The sequence below is a fragment of the Dermacentor variabilis genome, chromosome 11 (genome assembly GCF_050947875.1).
Source record: "Dermacentor variabilis isolate Ectoservices chromosome 11, ASM5094787v1, whole genome shotgun sequence".
Taxonomy (NCBI): Eukaryota; Metazoa; Arthropoda; class Arachnida; order Ixodida; family Ixodidae; genus Dermacentor; species Dermacentor variabilis.
Window position 1 is genome coordinate 72,308,621 of NC_134578.1, and position 20,223 is coordinate 72,328,843.

The 20,223-nt window shown below is 49.0% G+C and overlaps 1 protein-coding gene across 18 annotated transcripts in view; it reads left to right on the forward strand.

Moving 5' to 3' along the window:
* The window catches only part of LOC142563544 (CUGBP Elav-like family member 1-A), a 571,451-nt gene that overhangs the window by 496,354 nt on the left and 54,874 nt on the right, over positions 1-20,223 (forward strand). For all 18 annotated transcript variants that reach the window (XM_075674113.1, XM_075674114.1, XM_075674110.1 and 15 more), the window contains one exon: positions 6,746-6,886. In XM_075674113.1, coding sequence (XP_075530228.1) covers positions 6,746-6,886 — 141 coding nt within the window. The remainder of the gene's footprint in view (positions 1-6,745; positions 6,887-20,223) is intronic.

Below are 20,223 nucleotides of genomic sequence, written 5' to 3' on the forward strand. Positions count from 1 at the left end.
CAAATAAACTTGCACAAATTGCACGAATAAACACGGACGAGCAGAGAGGGACAACAACAACGCCGGACCTGGGCTAACAACACCAACTAGCCGAGCTGACCACGCTTGGATAACTGCCGTTCTTTCGGCTAATGCGATCTGTAACGCTTTTCGTATCGAATGTGTACACTTCGTTCCTTATTGCTTAGCGAGTAAGTTCACCGTTATTACGTAACTGCCGTCTGTATATAAAGCAGTTTTTTTTTTTTTTTTTTGCTCTGAACGAAGTCGAGCTCTCAGTTGGCGCACTTCATCTTGCACGTGCCCCATGACCGCGTCCATTTCGCTCCGTATAATTACCTAATCGTTCATCCGGGTCCTCCTCCAGGCCAGGCTTGGTCACGCTGGCAACGTAGCGACGTACTCTGTGACGACGCGCATTGCTCCAGTACGTTGAGAGCGTAATACGGTGTCATGCGGAGGAGGAGTCCGCTGAGCTCGTGGCGTATGTGCGTGACGACAGTATTTGGCCGAGGGGGGTTAACGACCTCGCGCACCTCTCGCTAGCCTTGTTTGCTCACCGCGCTCGAGCGGGATCTGTGCTCTCCCGCCTCAACCAGTTCCGCGCACCGCAGCGAGAGCTGCCGGTCGCGCGTCAGCCAACCGGAAAAAGAGAACCGGAAGCGGGAATTCCCGGTTGTCCGTCGCCCATCCCACTCTGCGCGACGCCGACTGAATGAAATATTCGCGGAAATTTATTTATTTATTTATACTCTCAGCCCTCTTAGGGCTGTTGATTGATCGAAATGATTCGCAGCGCGCGATCCCTCGCCCTGCCTTTCATGGAACACTCATCCGGCGCTCGTTGCTGGGATGGAAGCTTGGGCTACTTGTTTGGACGTCACGAATTGTAAACCAGACAGAGGGACACGGACGAAAGAAAAGACGTAGGTACGACGTAAGCGCGTCCGTTTGTCTTGCGTCTTCCTGACGCCTATGAGTTTCGTGCGATGTTGTAATTTTTTTTTTCACTGCTCCGAATTCCGTTACTGACTGGCTGGCAAGGGCAAGGCTGGTGCTCAGGTGAGCCAATCACGTAACGAGAGCCCGCTGCGTGTTAAAAGGCGGGATGACTCGCTCTTTGTGCGTCACTGATCCCTCCGCGAATCCTTCATTCAGTGTGGAGCGATCAGAGGCGGAACAACGGAAGAGCCTCTCTTCTGGTTCTGTGTTCCGGTTGGCTAGCACGACCGGTGTACCTTTCGCAGTACTGCAATGGAGTTGGTGAAGTGAAGTGTAAGATCAATTAGGTTCGTCGTGCACTTCGCGAACTTTGTTTGAGCCAGTTGAGTGTCAGTTCTTGCACGTGCAGCATCCGCACGGCACCGCCGGCACGAGCCCTGCGCGGCTGCCTCACTGCAGAGTGCAGGGGGCGCTGTTAATTGTTCCTGCTCGAAGCCAGCGCCACCGTGAAAGGAATAGCGAAGTGCAGTTTCTCCTGGGCCTAGTTGAGAAAGAGCAGGCTGATGGAGTGTAACTATAGGCTTGGCCGCACTGCACAGATTTAGTGAGGTGGAGTGGGGTGATATAAGGACCTTCTTTAACGGGCACGTGCGACGTCGAACGCAAGCCTAATCTCGCCGTTCGCAAATTGGCCGTGAACGGAGCGCGCGCGTTCGACGGGTGTCGTAAACGCGCGTTATGCTTGCTTCGCCGAGCGCTGCATCGAGGAGGTTTCCTGAGACTGGGCGTAACGGCAGTGGCCGGCGAAGTTGCGCGGAAATCGTGTGAAAATGGGGAGGGACGGAATAAAGGCAAGCTGCGAGAGCGATAAGGGCACTGTTGAACTGTTCCTTACCAAGAGGTTCGCTCGAGGGGCGGCGCCCAGACACATTATAGAGTCAATCGCCGCGCGCCAAGAGGGAAAAAATGGCCACCTTATATGAGTGATCGGATCGCACTCTTGCCACTATCGCTTCCACGGGTTTTGTGCGCAGTCTCATACCCGAATGCGCGTTTCCTAATAAGTTGCTCTGTCTGGGTTATACCTGAAAACAACCGTAACAGTCGCGTTGTTTTCCAGTAACATTTGTAGCGCGGATTAGTCGGATCTGAAAGAACAAGTCGCCCTCTTCAAGCACGCTCAGACCGCTTCGACGATCACGTCCCATCTTGGTAATCATCTCTACTGACGCTTGCATAGTGTTACATTAGAAGGTACGAGCTGTCGGTTTACAGCGCCACACTTTGAATCACTTGCAGCACATCTGAAACAGGTACTGTAACACAGTTTCCACCGGTTTTTCTTTTCTTCAGTGGTTGATTCAGTTGTCGCGTGAGTAATCTTGACGTGAAGCTTCAATTCGTTCAGCCGAAAGGGGAACGTGGGACCGGAAAATGTGGACATACCTTCAAATCTAACAACGCAAAAAAACTTGCAGTGTTGCGTCGGACTTCAGATCACGTCGTGGCGATCGGAATTGGCGACGCGGACGGAAGACGTGTAACACTGCGCCTGAGCCCGTGGCGTCTCCTCTCCACCGTGTCCTTGGGCCTGATTTACCATTGGTACTGTCGAATCAACTGACCCACGTTTCCACCCTGGTCGACCAACGCTAGACAGTTTTCATTGAAAGCACAAAGAATAAATATGCGCTGTCCTTCTGCACGATCGCTTTCTTCCTATAGCGGTCGCAGACTTGTGTCCGATCGATAACTTCGACTACCCCCCCCCTCCTATATTCTCCCTTCCGCTACCATTTACGTGTGAGTTCGCGCGTGCGTGCATGCGCGCGTCTCTCGCACACTGCAGCCGCCCGCATGCGCCCTCCGTGCTCCTCCGGCCCAACCTTGCCCTCGTATAGTTTCGATTTCCGTGCATCGACCACCGCCATAGCCGAACACCTCGCTTCATTGCACCGCACGAAAAAACTGCGGCGCTGTTGAATCGTCGTGTTGTATTCCACGCTGTGCCCCTCTCTTTTCCCTTTGCTACGCCTTTTTCTCTCCACGTGTACTCGCACCAGCTCAATGTGGCGGCACGCAGCCTAGGCCTCTGTGTCAGTCAATCAGTAAAGAGAGCTTCGTGTTTCGAGAAAGACTCGTCCATTGCGCGCTGGCTTACACGCCATGGCGACGTCGTCGTTCCACCGTCGCCCATGACTCATTCCTCGGCATAAACATAGACCTTCCATTCAGACCACACGTTTGCACGGAATGAAAGTAAACGAAATTGATTCACAACCGTTAGTTTGCATAGCATTTAGTTAACCATTCCAGTATAAAGCTTCGCTTCACGCATAGATTCAGCATGTACGTTGGACCTGCATGATCTTTTTTGTTGTTGTTGCTGTTGTTGTTGGCAGATTTTCAGACTTCCTTATTTGGTTTAGTGTCACCGCTGTATTTGGCCATTAGCCTCTATCGCCCGTTGCGTCTTCGTGCGGGTCGCCGATATACGCCAGATGTTACTGCGTTCGATTTTTTGGAATCCGCGGAAACTAACTGGTGCATTCTGCTTAGCCTTTTCCTTTAATGGTATATTGCGGATCAATGGCGGTGAACGCGGCATTTGGAAGGTGGGGCCGGCCTCCACAGGTTGGCTTTGGTGCCTTTCAGCGACTGAGATATTCTATTTCTAAGAAAACAAAGTGGGCCTAAATTACCGCTTTGAGATCTTGCGTTGCACGTGATTCTTAATAGTTCACACTCTTTAACGCCCGATATTTGCATTGGACTGCAAGGAACGCAGCTGTTAAAGGGTCCCTAAAGGGGCCTTCTAGTGCGTTCTCTTGTGCGTTCAAAATATGTGTACGTACCGCTTTTGCTATGCCCGTGGCAGCGCTTCTGCTGCCGCCTACAGTTTGATCCTAACTATAAGTGCGAGTCTTCACCACTGTATCATACGGACTAGTTAGATCTATTTCCCATTAAAATCTATTTGCTTTTCCCATTACCGAAATACCGGAAGAGTGGAGAACAAGTAGCGCTGTTGGTGAGATTTGGCGACGATTTGCACAAACAAAACGTGACAGTAGCACTAGCTAGTTGCAGTATGTCCTCGCTGTAGTAAAAAAAGAAATAGATCCAGCAGAGCTCATCGCACGAAGAATGTCGATATCAATTCGATTAGCATCGAAGCAGTGTAGCGATACACCGTATTGACGATGCCCAAACGTGCATCCAGCCGAAATTCTCTCTCGCGCTTCCCACTGCACAAGCTGCGCCATCTAGTGCAGCCGCCGCAAAGTCCGCGCTAGGCGCGGGGGTGTGGTTCCGCCGAGCACCGAATATGCTTTTAAGGATTTTTTCATGTCCTTGAAGAACGGCACGTGTCCAGTGCCACATACCCAGGGAACAGCTAGTTTGGAATCCTGTTCCCTCATCACAGTAGCCCTGTGCACTACCCGTTAGACCGTGGACTACCTACCCACTGACCCATACAGACACAGACAGATTCTCGAAAGGACGTCAAGTACCCTAGGGATACTAATCGCGTTGAAAGTCGCAACAAGCTAATAATTGTTTCTACCTACGTCTGCTGCACCAACAGTAAGGGAGCATGGTCGTTGCCGTTAGTTTCGTGGTCTCTAGTCGAGCTCAGCGTCACCAGGTGGCGCCACCAGCACTCCGCGCCTCCAGTTTTCCGTAAGCGGTATTAGTAATCGGATTTGCCCTGGGTTAGCCCGCGCATGCTTTGCAAGCGTTCCTGGTGCCTCTGCCGGTGCGCATGTCATCATCATCATCATCATCATCAGCCTGGTTACGCCCACTGCAGGGCAAAGGCCTCTCCCATACTTCTCCAACAACCCCGGCCATGTACTAATTGTGGCCATGTCTTCCCTGCAAACTTCTTAACCTCATCCGCCCACCTAACTTTCTGCCGCCCCCTGCTACGCTTCCCTTCCCTTGGAATCCAGTCCGTAACCCTTAATGACCATCGGTTATCTTCCCTCCTCATTACATGTCCTGCCCATGCCCATTTCTTTTTCTTGATTTCAACTAAGATGTCATTAACTCGCGTTTGTTCCCTCACCCAATCTGCTCTTTTCTTATCCCTTAACGTTACGCCCATCATTCTTCTTTCCATAGCTCGTTGCGTCGTCCTCAATTTAAGTAGAACCATTTTCGTAAGCCTCCAGTTTCTACCGCGTAGGTGAGTACTGGTAAGACACAGCTACTATACACTTTTCTCTTGAGGGATAATGGCCACCTACTGTTCATGATCTGAGAATGCCTGCCAAACGCACCCCAACCCATTCTTATTCTTCTGATTATTTCCGTCTCATGATCCGGATCCGCCGTCACTACCTGCCCTAAGTAGATGTATTCCCTTACGACTTCCAGTGCCTCGCTGCCTATTGTAAATTGCTGTGCTCTCCCGAGACTGTTAAGCATTACTTTAGTTTTCTGCAGATTAATTTTTAGACCCACTCTTCTGCTTTGCCTCTCCAGGTCAGTGAGCATGCATTGCAATTGGTCCCCTGAGTTACTAAGCAAGGCAATATCATCAGCGAATCGCAAGTTACTAAGGTATTCTCCATTAACGTTTATCCCCAATTCTTCCCAATCCAGGTCTCTGAATATCTCCTGTAAACTCGCTGTGAATAGCATTGGAGAGATCGTATCTCCCTGCCTGACGCCTTTCTTTACTGGGATTTTGTTGCCTTCTTTATGGAGGACTATGGTGGCTGTGGAGCCGCTATAGATATCTTTCAGTATTTTTACATACGGCTCGTCTACACCCTGATTCCGTAATGCCTCCATGACTGCTGAGGTTTCGACAGAATCAAACGCTTTCTCGTAATCATTGAAAGCTATATATAAGGGTTGGTTATATTCTGCGCATTTCTCTATCACTTGATTGATAGTGTGAATATGGTCTATTGTTGAGTAGCCTTTACGGAATCCTGCCTGGTCCTTTGGTTGACAGAAGTCTAAGGTGTTCCTGATTCTATTTGCAATTACCTTTGTAAATACTTTGTAGGCAACGGACAGTAAGCTGATCGGTCTATAATTTTTCAAGTCTTTGGCGTCCCCTTTCTTATGGATTAGGATTATGCTAGCGTTTTTCCAAGATTCCGGTACGCTCGAGGTCATGAAACATTGCGTATACAGGGTGGGCAGTTTCTCTAGAATAATCTGCCCACCATCCTTCAACAAATCTGCTGTTACCTGACCCACCCCAGCTGCCTTCCCCTTTTGCATAGCTCCCAAGGCTTTCTTTACTTCTTCCGGCGTTACCTGTGGGATTTCGAATTCCTGTGGACTATTATCTCTTCCATTATCGTCGTGGTTGCCACTGGCACTGTATAAATCTGTATAGAACTCCTAAGCCACTTGAACTATCTCATCCATATTAGTAATGATATTGCCGGCTTTGTCTCTTAACGCATACATCTGATTCTTGCCAATTCCTAGTTTCTGCTTCACTGCTTGTAGGCTTCCTCCGTTCCTGAGAGCATGTTCAATTCTATCCATATTATACTTTCTTGTGTCAGCTGTCTTACGCTTGTTGATTAACTTCGAAAGTTAGAGGCTTTCATACATTGGGGGGGGGGGGGGGGGGGGGAGGGCGCTTCTTGATCAGATCTTTCGTCTCCTGCGAGAGCTTACTGGTATCCTGTCTAACGGAGTTATCACGGACTTCTATTGCACACTCCTTAATGATGCCCACTGGATTGTCGTTCATTGCTTGAAAACTAAGGTGCGCAAGTCGTCCCTCCTAAAACTGCCTTCTTCCTGTTCTCCCCGCTCTGTGACGCAGGGCTGCAACAACCCGATGGTGGTGAAGTTCGCCGACACGCAGAAGGAGAAGGAGCAGAAGCGTCAGCAGCAGGTCATGACCAACCTGTGGACCATGGCCAACTTCGTCAACCTCGGCACCGTCACGCCCCAGTACCTCGCAGTGAGTGCTGCTCTCTTTCCTCCTCCTCCCCTGTAATCACAGCGAACCTCGTAGCTCACCCTACATGCATCTTCAGCGTGATGACTTCGCTGGTGTCAGTGGGCTCAGCTTGACGCTTAGCGATTCCTTCTCTGTAACCTCAGCCGAAGGATATATATATATATATATATATATATATATATATATATATATATATATATATATATATATATATATATATATATATATATTAAATTTGGACAAGGCGAGGTTAACTAGGGGACATCTGCGGTTGACCACGCCTTACTGGAGGCAGGGAAACGGGGTCTTTAAGATGAGAGAAAAGGAAGAAAAGCAGCCAAGGAAGTGCGGATAAACAGTATAATATTGTCGAAGTGTATTCTGTGTGGTCACCTGTTACAGTGGTTGTCGCGGTCATTAATTAAAGCTGATTTAGTATTTCTCTTTAGTAACTCTTTTAGTGGGCGAAAGCTTAAGGGTTAAGGTAAGGTATCAAATATTCCAGTGCTTTAATTGAGCCGCGATAGCACACGCGGTTGAGGTCGGCCGGTGCCAGGTCGGGTGAGCGGTTCGCAGTTGTAGACAGCGGTTCGCGCGCAGTTTTCTTGCCTCGGTGCTGTAGTTCTCGCGGTGACATGTCGTCGCCGTGGGAACAAATTGCCACAGCAGCTGAAGTTTGGCATTTCAGACGATGTTCGACGTTTCAGCATTGCAAAGGTCGAAACGGTTGCTCATAACTTGTTGCGTCGTAATAGCATCGCGCACCAAATGGACGCGACCAGCATTGGTGATCTACACGCATTCGATGGTCGATCGATAGGAAACGGTAGTAATAGGTAAGAGGGTCCGCCGAACCGATGTGCGATCCGTGGAGGAAGTGTCATTATTTGCATTTCTCCTCTTGCGGCGAGGCAACGCTTGTTTTCTCTCCGCCGCGATGCGAAAGGTGAGCCTGTGAGTTAGTCGGTCTATCCAGATGGGAGTTTTTTGTAAAAGTCATCCGGGCGAGCTTTTTGCACCGACGCTTGACTCGATACGCTCGAACCGGTTTCACGTTAATGGAGGTGTGTATGCACATAACGCGCACAATGGGGGTCTCTATATAGTACACTGTAAACCGAGCACTAATAGCCTCAGTTCAGAATCCAACTCATGTTGCCATGGCGTGCCCGCAAAGACCAGCAGCACTCAAATCAAAGCGATAGCGGCGAGTGCAGGTATACGTCGTCGAACTTAACCCATCGGTTGCGACCGTGAAATATACTTATGCAAGTGTCACGGTACATACGCCAAGCAATCGTTCGTTAACGCTTGCGTTAGAAAATGTGTGATAAGATTCGCGTGGTGCACACGGCCTGATTGGGCAAGGCTATTTCGCTATTAAGCCAGCAACGACGTTCGAGAAATTTCGCACACCGTAGGCGCATCTCGTGATAGGCGATCACTGAATAACAGCGGTCGTCCGGTGAAATAAAAAAAACGGTTCGACAAGTACCAGCTTGCACAAATGTCGGTTCTTCTGCGTCGGCAGAAAGCAAGGTGGTGTGAATGCGCACGCATAAAAAAAAAAAAATCACCTTGGAACACGGTCTGCGGTTGTGCTACCGTTGCGTTGTGAATTTCGGGAAGCGACCGCTCCGTTTGACGTGTTGCACTGCTCATTGGCACCTTCGCACCCACCCCCCCCTGTGTATAATGAGTGGAACTCCCGTCGTATATGCCTCCGGGGCACTGTCTCCGACCAGGAATTGTCGCTCGCGTTTCCCTCAGAGCCGGTGTCGCTCTTGTTGCTCATTGATTTCTTTTACGCTTGCTTGTTGTTCTTTGCGATTAACGTTCGATCGATGCTTTGCTTGGCTTTTCTCTTCACCTTTCAGCGAGGAAGCACTATACGGACGGCTCGGTACTCGGTATTTTTTTGCCATTCCTTGCATCAATCTTTTTTTTTTCTTCTTGCACATTGTCTCTTCCTTAATAAGGTCCCTTCCCATTCACTGCGCCCTTTCACGCGTTCACCATGGTCGCGTTCCCTTCATCCGATGACTGCGCCCCCTAGGCGGTTATGTGTCACCTCTGCAGTACGTCACTACTGCTGCTGCTATCGTTCAACCACTTTGGAAATGATGGGTACATGGATTTGTCGAGTCTTGGTGCTTGTAGCTTCAGATGTTCGTGTTTATATTACGCGATATCTTCCTAAATTTGCAATGTCTTTTTTTTTTTCCAAATACATGAGAGCAATTTGTCCTTCGTGTGCGTGTGTGTGCTAATGCTAATTGGTAAGTTGCTGCATTTACGAAGCAATATGATCGGACGATCAAATTGCAAAGTTACGAAGCTGTTCCAAACCAAAACAAATACGTGTACTTGCCTATCATTTCCATGCCATATACTTGAGGTTTACTAGGCTCTATAGCGCCAGTGTTCCTTGTGTTGCTTGTAGGGAACTCTATATGGGTCTGACCATTGGCCTCCGAGACCGGGCCACTTGCAGCCAGCGCCCGTAGCCAGCGATCTTGAAGGCGATGGTTTTTCGTACTCTGTCACTCCCGTGTGCTTTAAACGAGGGCTGTAGTTCCACTCACCGCCGCGTTTCGCAATGTGCTTGCGTACATGGTAGTGTGGTGACGTCACTCAGATTAAAGAACTCGTGCGCAACAGAAAATGTATTCCTTTTGCACATGCCACATCGTTCCGCAAGTACATGCAATCAACGCGTTTGCCAGATGTCGAGATTATGTATTTCCTTTTCTGGTAATGCGATTGATGGATGGCCGATGCATCTGCCTTATGCTTTCTGAATGTGGTGATCCGAGGTTTGGACAGCTGGCCGCTGTTGTCGCGGACATTCTGCGGCAATGAGGGGAAAGCTGCGGAAGCTAAGCTCACGCGCGTTACAGCGCTCTAGAATATAGTCCCACAGACTCACTTGTGTTTGTTTGATACGTCATTTAAAAAAAAAAATTCTTATTCTCTGCAACACATGTATTAAATAAGAAGTGAGACACGCCACTCGGCATTATATTTGATTTTCTTTTTTCGGGAAATGCTGGATCGTCGCAAGTGGCGATGCTTCCCTTGTTTGGTGTGTGCTCAGACAAATCGAAACTGAAAGCGTTATGAAATTCTACTGGTCTACTTGGCGCAGTAACACACCCCTTCACTGCGGCGAGAATCGTATGGAGCACTTGTTGCTGCGGGACACCTTTGAATTCACGAATCGTACGTAACATCCTGGGAGGAAATTTCGCGTCCGAAAAAAAAAAGGAAGAAACATCGCATCCGTACAAACATATAGAGCTCCTTACTTTGACTGTCTAGCATTCTGCAAAAATGGACGAGATGCCCAAAGTTAAAAGATATTAAGCAGTTCGTTTACGACCGCATACAAGTAACACCTCAGCGAGAAGAAATATCGAAATTCTTTTAAACTGAAAGTGGCAGTGCGTTTTCTTATATTAGGTTAGTCGGGGTTAGGCCGCTGATTAACCCAAGCTTCATTTACATTCAACAACACCACCACCAGCACCAAATGAAAGGTATTTTGATTAGTTATCTTGCCCCGCTACTTTCTGTGCAACGCCACGAAGAACTCGGCCTTCTGAAAAACGAGCGTGTGATATCGACCGTCGTACAATGCCGAAGAACGCCGGAGCCTAGTAAACAAACAAAGAAAAAAAATTATTCGCATTTATCGCGTGCGTTCTGGAATTGAGACATCAGTGCGTTTACTTGCGTGCGCAGGCAGCCGCAGTTTACATTTCGTCTGCATACGTGGCGCCGCGTCACGTGGATTCTTTCTTTCTTTCTTTCTTTCTTTCTTTCTTTCTTTCTTTCTTTCTTTCTTTCTTTCTTTTTGCGACCCAGCCCGGTAGTCCAGTGTCTGTGGTATTTCGCTGCTGAGCGCCAGGTAGCGAGTGCGATTCTCGGCCGCAGCGGCCTCATTTCGGTGAGGAAATGAGAAAAAAAAAAACGCTCGCGTACTTATTACATTTAAGTTCATGTTAAAGAAACCCCAGGCAATGGAAAGTAATCCGGAGGAAGGAACCCCCTCCCACTACGACGCGCCTCATCAGATCACAGAACGGTCATTGACTTTCATTACGCGCAGGTAATATGGACCCTTTTCACGGTGATCTCGCGTGGGCCTCCGTGTTTGACCGCCTTGTGACGCATTCATTGCTTACCTGAGCTGCCTTCGTTGCCTCCGTGTTTACAATAGATGTGCATGTCGTCTAGCAAACGCTCCAGCTAACTGCGGAGTCATCTGAGGAACCAAGAGGCGCCAGCTTGAGTCAAGCGTGGCAAACCCTGTCTGCGAAGCCCCCCCCCCTCCCCCTCCTTTTCGTGTATTCAGTGAAACAAAGGTGCGGGAGTGAGTGTGTGAACCCTCGCCCTCAAAGCGGGTCGGTCCTTCGACAACTTTGGACGCTCCGATTGGACGAAGGTTGGACGGCAGTTTCCCTGGCCTACAAGGATCTAGGGAGAACAGAGGTGGTTTTAAGCAGCCGTTTTCGGCTCCTCTGTGTGCTTCACTCGTGTCATGCTAGACTGATGAGGTGTAACTTTCGCCACGCCTCATGTAGATATTGAAAAACGTGTACTCCTCGTTCTCGATGTGAACACATTACTCTTTTCAACAACCTCCTTATCGTGGATTAGTCGGATAACGGCGTGGGCCAGCTACCCCTTTTGGCATGCCCGACCTCAACTCTGACAGCACTCACTCGTGCAGACGTTCCGGTATTGAAGTCCTTTCCGCGGAGCTTAGCGCTACGACGCTGGCGGATGAGTTAATTTCCTTATATTTCTTTTTCTTTTGTCTTCGAGGGAAGCTGTGCACCGCGAAGAGTCGGAAACGCAAGCAGTTCTCATGTAGCAGCAGTGCATCAACTTGGAGGCGCAGATTCATTCCATTCCTTTATATGCTAGTCACAGTCTTCGCAGCCAACTATACTGCACAGGTCTTCGCTCCACCGCTCCATATTTTGCTGCGCGAATATAGCACACTGCGTTAGCGAAAGCCCAGTTGCTTTTCCGACAGGTGATCGCACAGAAGCAGTGCAGAAGAGTTAGTTTCCTATTCGCGCGCTTTCGCTGAGGCAACGTGCGGCGCGGCGCCGAAAGCGCCACCTACTTTCCCTAGAACAAACTCCTTCGCGAAAAGGGTCAATATCGTCTAGATCGACTGTAGTGTTCCCAGGTAGTCTGCGACCCTCCACTACGGTGTTCCAAGATGCCGCAAGCGCCACAATTTAGTTCTTTAATGAACTCTAAAGGGTTGACTAGCTAAGGTGTATTAGTAAAGTACGCTTCAAAACTGCGGAGAAAAAAACACTTTTACTGTCAGGAAAGGCTTGATAAACCAGAAAAGACCTAAGAGCGGAAGCCAGGTGGTCCTCGAAGTTCCTGGACAACCCGCCTTGACGTCATTAATTTTCGTGGCGCCTAGCCGGGCCGAGTTCATTTTTCATCCAAAACATGAACAACATTGTATTTTAAACGAGCCCCAGTAATGAGGAAGTTTCTTGAACTTGTGTTGCGCTAGAAGGGCTCGAATACGAGAAATTACATTGAAATCCATGACGTCACACTGACGTACCCGCCTATAGGTGCGAGCGCGAAGTAAAAAAAAAGGAAGTTCGAACTTCTTCTAGTAACTTCCTCTTCTAGTAATGAACTTCTCTCAGCCGAAATAGTGAAAATAATCCTGAAAGAATTCTTTATCCTGTAATTGCACTCACTGCTATTTGCTGTATATTTCTCACGTTGAAGAATCCCGACGGCTGAACTTTTCTTACTTTTTGTTTTCTTTTTACTTCATCGCAGACACACGAAACATTACCGTTTCTAAATGCATGCCTGGGGTTCCCGTTCATATTGGCGAATATTGTACTTGATGGCGCATGACGTCGAGTTAAGCCATTGCAGCAGCTGAAGAGGCTGGATAAGTCGATGGCAACGAACGGTTTTCCTGCTTTCGCCGACTCCTTTTTAACGTAAATCTCCGATTCGTCTCTGTCCTTCGAATGCAGTCATCTACTTCTATTCCTCGGAGTCCACTTGTTTATTTTAGTCGAGCAAGCTTACGTCTGGCGGTGTTTTAAGAGAACCTGACGACGGCCGGTAAAAGCGAAAAGCGTCGTTTGCACCTGCCTACTCCTTGATTGCCCGTTACGTCGTCTGTCTCCCCCACTACGACTCTTCCCCTTACCTCTTCGTTTCGTCAATTTTTTCTCCTCTCGCGTCGTTTACTCTTTAGTTATCCCTCGTTTTACTTTTTTCGTCCCCATTTCTCTCTATTACAGTTGTTCGCATTTCCCCCCCCCCCCCCGCTCACTGCACTGTTCTCTGTGTTGTTCCCTTGCGTAAAAGTCGGCGTCCCTGCTCGTTAGCGTAGCGCGCTCGCGTCGTCTGCCGCTAAATTCAGCTTACGAGTCCCGCAGACGGCCGCCGCGAGGGAGCGCGCCGCTCGCCGCCAATTGCCCGCACTTTGCGAAACGAGTTTGAAGACGCCTCCGGCAGATGTCGCCCCGCAGCGACTCGGCGGGGACGTTAGGGTGCTGAATTGCGTTGTAATGAGTTTCCCGGATACGCCGCAAGAAACGAAAAAAAAAAGAACGTGATGGAAGGAGAGAAAAGTATAGAAAGCCTCTCAGGTCGCCCTGTTCGTGCGTACGCTCCAGCGGCCATAGGAAACCTGACAGTGAACGAGCAAAATTTCCGGGCCGAGTGACAAAAGACGGGACGCTGTCGGTGATGAAGGCATTGTGGGAGAAATTGTGTTCGAAGCGGCGGCCGCAAGATTGCTCTGCTCGTCCTTTCATTTCACCGCACTCGATCACTTTAGAGAGTTCTTTTGGGGGTGTTACAGGCAAAGCCACGCTGCTTGTACAAGGAATTCGTATAAGAGTACCTGATTCGGCGTTTTCCTCTTTCCAGTGTCATTCTTGCACGTGTTCTTTTCTGAACTTAGTAAAGCTCTCTCTCTCTCCTTTTTTTCTGCACGGAGTATTGCTACTCGAGTGATTTAGTTGGCTGAGCGGTAGAGGAATGTGTTCGGAGGCTCTAATAAGGAAGGCCGTTTGTGAACTCGGTTATTTTTGTGTCTCTTGGCGGAAGCTCGAGTTCACAAACGGCGATATGATGATGGCGATATGTTTATGCAAACTGACTTCCAGAAGAGTTATGATGATGGTGGCGTGTAACTAAGGTGGCATTCCTTTCTCCTTTTGATGTTGTCAACGTGCCCTGACTGGCGAGCACCTGCCGTGCGGATCGCCGCCGTCATTTCGGATTCCTTATTTTTTCCCTTCAAAACGCAGCACGCGCGCGCGGCTCAGCCTCGTTCTGTTTTCTCCTTTTCCCGTATTCCCAAAAATCGCTCGCCGACATGTGCGCGCTGTTCTCCCGCCTTTCATCCCTCTCGATTTCGCGTTCCGAGCCCCAAAATCACTCCCGCGCAGCCGTCGGCATGTCTGACGCGATCCGCCATCTTCATTCAGTTCTCCCCATTTTCCTTCTTTTTTCCCTTTCGCCAAGAAGGGGCCAGTCGCATGCCGCCGAGCTCCTCGGGACCGACCAAATGGGGCGAACAGACGTGGCAGAAATTCCCGACGCCTGCCGCCAGCTTCGCTCCTCAATGGGGAAGAAACCTGCCCCTCCCCCGAAGCGACTCTCTCCCCGAACCCTTACGCTCCCTTCATCAGCTTTGCTCGCCAGCGCCGTGCGGGGAAATCGCGTTCCAACGTGACCCGGGCAACGCGCGCGCTATCTCGGCGTCCTCGTGTTCCCGCCGTACACGTCGTTCATACATCGCGGCTGCCGCACGCCTTTCCCGCCTTTCGCTTTCCAGTCGCGCCGCGTTCCGCCGCAGTTACCGCGCGGCGTTCGGGCTGCTTTGTCTCCCCGCGGCTTCCTTTCTCGCGCGCGATGACGTAGTTTCGCCCCGCGTCTTTCGTGGTGGCGCTCGTTTGCGTGGCGGCTTTCACGGCGTCTGTTGGCTCGAGCCCTTTGTGTTCCTCCGGCTTTCTTGTAACGCCCCGCCCCGTAACGGCTCCCGCCCGAAGGTGCTCGCGGATGTCTGTGTTTCCAGGCTTTTCTTTCTCATATTTTTCCCGTTTTACAGCTTTTCTTGACGTTGCGTAGCGCCCCTCCGCCCCCGCCCTCCCCATTTCGCCTCATCGTTCCCGAATATCCGTTCTTTTCTGGCGCTCCACCTTATGTCCGTAATAGCCGGACGTTTCTTTCTCAGCTCGCTTTTTTTTTTTCGCGTCTGGAAGGACGATGCACCCGCAGATTCCAATTTCTCGGGCATGTCGCGTTCTCCGCGCGCGTACTCCCGTGGCTCTTTAGTTTAATGCCAGCCTCACCGGGGATCTCTGTCTTTCATGGAAGGGGAACTGTGGAACGCGGTCGTTTGCTGCTTCATCTCTGCTGCCACCGTTGACGATGGGGGCCCGCCTTCTCCGTGACTTTTATGTCACAAGAAAGAAACGGGGAGGGGACGTAATGTAGTTCTGACGTGACTATTGCTGTTGCAGGAATTTTTGGTCTTTGTCCGATATGCCTGCTGAGAAAAGTATTTGCTACAGCTCTTTTGGGGCGTGTGGCGCGGGTGTCAGCATGGCGTCGACGGCAGTTCACACCGTAGCGAACCCGGGATCAAACATTAGGTAGGACGCATTACGCTTTTTTTTTTCTTTTTTGCCGCCTCTGCTGCTCCATAAAAAAAAAAAAAAAACATGGCTTTCTGGTGACTTCTGCTTCTCGCGAAAACATGGCGACGTCATGCACTGACACGTTCTTAAGCCTCGGTGGGACAGGTAGCCGCGGTGGGAACATCGTGCACTATAGCTAACACTTCTGCTATAACAGGGCGTCGCCATGTTTTCTTGAGTCGCAGAACGTGTTAGAAACCTGTCCCACCTAGTGTTGGATCCCGGGTCCGTTAGGCCTGATTCGTCGTGACGTTGTCGGTGTTGTCATCATCGTCGCCTGGTCACTGCACCGTCGTCAGAGAGAGAGAGAGAGAGAGAGAGAGAAAGTATTGAGAGATGGGGGAGAGTTCGGTGTGGAGCGGCATGCATCTAGACAGCCAATCTCAGCCATATCCTTCTAGCGCTGGAGGAGGAGGGAAACAGAGGAGGAGGATGGAGTTATCATGAAAACAAAGGGAGGTGGCGACGCACTCGACGAGTGGGTCAGTCTACTCAAAGCCTACCAACAGCGCAATCGCCAGCGCTGTCACTTCGTCTTTGCGCCGTCGTTATCATCATCACGCCATTCTCGTTATTGTCGTTTGAATTTATTAAGGCTGTCGCTTGTCTTGGTTCGCACCGAAGACTTTGCTTTGGCCCACCTATAGAGAAGGAACTTCGGACAGCTGGTGCGTATTTCAACATTCTAATAATATATTTCGCTAAATTAAGACGCAGGGAGAGAGCTAGAAGCGCCGTGAACGCGATGCTGTAGGCTTGAAATAATTTACTTTTCAGAATTAACACACATAAATCACTGAATGCGCAGGAGCTAGGCGAGAAGAAGCAACGTTGATTGCTTTCTTCAATAGGGAAGCCTTCGCGATTAGTTTATGGGCAGGTTATATCTTCGATATGGAAGGTGTCTTTCATTGCGAGAGCCAGCCAATGCGGGTGGCCCTCGGGAATTGTTTTTCATGTGTTGCGCGATATATTTAGTCGTTACACCTCGCTTCATTTTATTTTGTTTCGTTTGTTTCCTCATGTTTGTTTCCGTTATGTTTCGTTTTCTCTCATCTTGTCCTATAACTTTATCGTTTAACCATTTGCGTGCGGATGGATTGAGGTTTAAACCGTGGCAAGTTTATGCTCTCAAACTTGTGGTCGTGTAACACATGCGTGCACGGGTGCGGCACCAGACAGACATCCTTCGCCGTGCACGGTACAGTGCAGTAATTATTGCACAGACCGCTGAGCTGGTGATTTACAAAACCGGATTTAGGCGAAGACTAAAATTTAATTATAATGTTTTGAGGGGTAGTTGGTTCGTTGTAACGACTGATTGCCAGATGCGCGAAATTGGGAAACAGGCCAGCACGCAGAATATTCTGTGCGTCTCTTTTGTGTAGTGTCCTGTTTACCAAGTTTGTGCATTTAGCAAATCAGTCATGAAGACGTAAACAGAAAGAAGCTTAAGCAGGAAATCGTTGGGCCAACTTTTTCCTGCGCGCAGCGAAGCTTAATGATATATGGGAGGTTTTATTCCCTTTTAATTCAAAAGCGTTACGTTTTGGGCGCGTTGGTAGTACATTGTTCTTATTAGACTTTTGCGCGCACAAAGACAGGACGTCGAACGAAGAAGGGACGCACAACATGAGCATGCTGTGCGTCCCTTCTTCGTTCGACGCCCTCTGTTTGTGCGCGCAAAAGTCTAATAAGAATCCATTTTCATCTCAGTTGCACTGCTTTTGACATGCGCGTGGCTGATGCACTGGCGTTAGTACTCTGATAACGTCTTTTCCTTTTTTTTTCTTTCTTTCCCCTCCTTTCAATTTCTTTTCTCTCTCCTTCTTTCTTTTACATTGCACTGTGCTTCCAGCGTTGCCCTCGTAACCAAGACGCATATAGCCATACTTTTGTTGACCATAAACAGTGGTTTATGTTTGTTTATATGGGACAAGATTTTCTTTCCGCATCCTTAAACCTGTGAAGTGTTTCTTTTAAACTGTTTATAGAGAGAGCGTCCAGGCGCATGTCCTTGTGGGATTTAGATGGATGAATCGGGCTAAAAACCTTGCTGAACCGCGAGTAACGGCGAACCTTGAAACGCCGTCCGCGCGGGGCGACGTCGAACCATCGTGTGAAGGTCTGTGGCGCAGATTAACAAGAAAAAGAAAACCCCGAAAAAGATTATTCTAAAGTGTCTGTCTCGGTGTGCGAAGTCGGCGATTAGTTCGGGCAAGCTTACCATCGCTTCATTTAACTAGCTTTAGCGAGACCAGATGCATATAATAACGATATTTATATGGTGACGCGAAACTAATTTCATATTTTTTTTTTAAAGCTATAGCCTCCAAGCCGCTGTTGGCGGGCTTTGCCTAGCGACAGCTGCGCGCATGCAAAAACTCGGTGACGGCGGAAACTTCCTAGAGTGCGCTCGTTTTTACTGCTATAGCTTCAAAGCCCGCGCTGGGGCGCTATCTCTGGGAGTTAAGTTTGACGACATAACCTCCAGCGAGTAAACCCACAAAGACGAAATTGACGATATATATACTTCGACGGGTATACGAAGCGGGCTCCAAAGGGACGATGTTGGTTGTTTGCGATGGCGTTAGTGTATTCGTTGGCTCTCGCCATGCTGCTAAGGAGTGCGCCCTTGTTTGGGCACTCATAACTAAAGATAATAATAACGCGCTCATAACTAAAGAAGATAAAGATACGCTGGCTGGGCAACGGAGAGTATCGACCGCCGTTTTTTGGGGGGTGGAGTAACCGGATTTCTGCGCCGCTTAATCCCGTTTTCCCTCCCTGCTTAATCCTTCGCACCCTCTAGAGATGGCAGTGCGCCGCTGTGTTATACGCCTGTTACCCGATCGGATCAACTTTTAATCCACCCGCCCCGGATGAAGCCTTCTGTCTACCCGATCTATATACGCCTCGATGAGAGGCCGCGGTCCGTTTCGAAGTATAGTGGAAAGTTTTTACGAAGGTTTTCGCAACTCGAGAAAACAGCGTTCTTGGCTTACTGCGGTGCGAACGTTTTTCATTCGAAATTAGCTTTAACTTGTTTGTTAGCCCTCGTGTTTGCACTGTATATAACGTCCATTGAAAGAAGTTGAACATGCAAAAACAAAAAAATAGAGATGAAGCCCATAAATGAAGGCGTGGTGAATGCTGATGGCTGGGCTGCATAGTCGGTGGGAGGTATACCGAAGCTTCGATCACGTCGGTTGCTTCAGAACTTCTTGGTTTAGCAGATACCGTGCGTTAGTTCTGCTTGTTTAGAAAGCTTTATGGGCGTTCTTGGTCGCGTTTTCGACTAACGTTGAAGTTATTTCTTTTTGTCTTGTCAAGGTGTCTGATGCGCTAATATCTGTACTGAAGTTTAGATCATATACGTAATCGCAATGATCGGGTCGTAATTTCGTTTCGTACGTAGCTTTATGGATAGCATAGCCCCGTTGATTGTCACGATTACAGTTGCACCAAGGCGTTTAGTACGTAGCTTTATGGATAGCATAGCCTCATTGACTGTCACGATTACAGTTGCACCAAGGCGTTTCGTACGTAGCTTCATGGATAGCATAGCCTCGTTGACTGTCACGATTACAGTTGCACCAAGGTCTAACGAGGCTAGTTTACCGAAGCAATGTTCTATATGTCATCACACGCGCACGCAAAGCCAATAAATATTGGATGCGAGTGTTATACATCTTGTTGCTATAATCGAACATTGTGTCGCGAATGCGAAAGGCCGAACCTGAAAGCAGTGATCTCTGAAGCCACAGCCGCTGCCTATGCCAGTTCAAGTGATGGAAGTGATGATCCGCGATGGAAGCGTAGCCAGTCACGGAACTACACCGAACAGCAAGGAACGATATCGAACTATTTGAATTAAGATTATTCAAAGGGCATGGCACCCTACTGTCCGTAGCCAAGTCGGGATGTACGAGACGGGGCGCAGGCATTGGAGAAAATTCGCCCCTGCATGGCTTTTCGTGCGTTTATGTCGCGTGAGACTGGGGCGGTAATAAATCATTGAGCGTGTGTTTGTACATTGCAGACGGGTTCGTGGCGTCTTCCCCCCCCCCCCCATCACTTATAACCACCAAAATTTATGTACGTCGCTCATACTTGTCTGCTGTTTGTTGAGGGAACGCAAACTTTCGTAACAGCATTGTTTTAGCTAGGTTCATTTACGCCTTTTTTCTCTGCCACAAGTTCAACGTTCAATATCGAATGCATCGTTTATTAGCATAATTGCAAGCTAATTTTTTTAAACCCTCGCAACATATATTGATAGCGACGGCGCGATTTGGTCAGAGGTGCCCGCGCCGTTAGAACATATTAATAATCAATTGTAAATGTTTTATTAGCTTCTCTAAGTATCCATCCAGACATAAATGAGGAAGCAGTTGCCCTGCTTGAGGCCCTATGCGTTAAATAGTGCGGAAGATGTGAATGAAGAATTGTGAAGGCAACTCCATCGTAGCATCCTTCTGGAGAACGAAAGCATTACTCATTAGGGCTGTAAGAACATGTTAACTTCAATGGTTTCCTACTGCGCGTACAAAGCGTGTCTTGAGGGTCGAGAATAAAGGCGGCAAGCTGAACTGGTACCGCCAGCTGCCACCACCC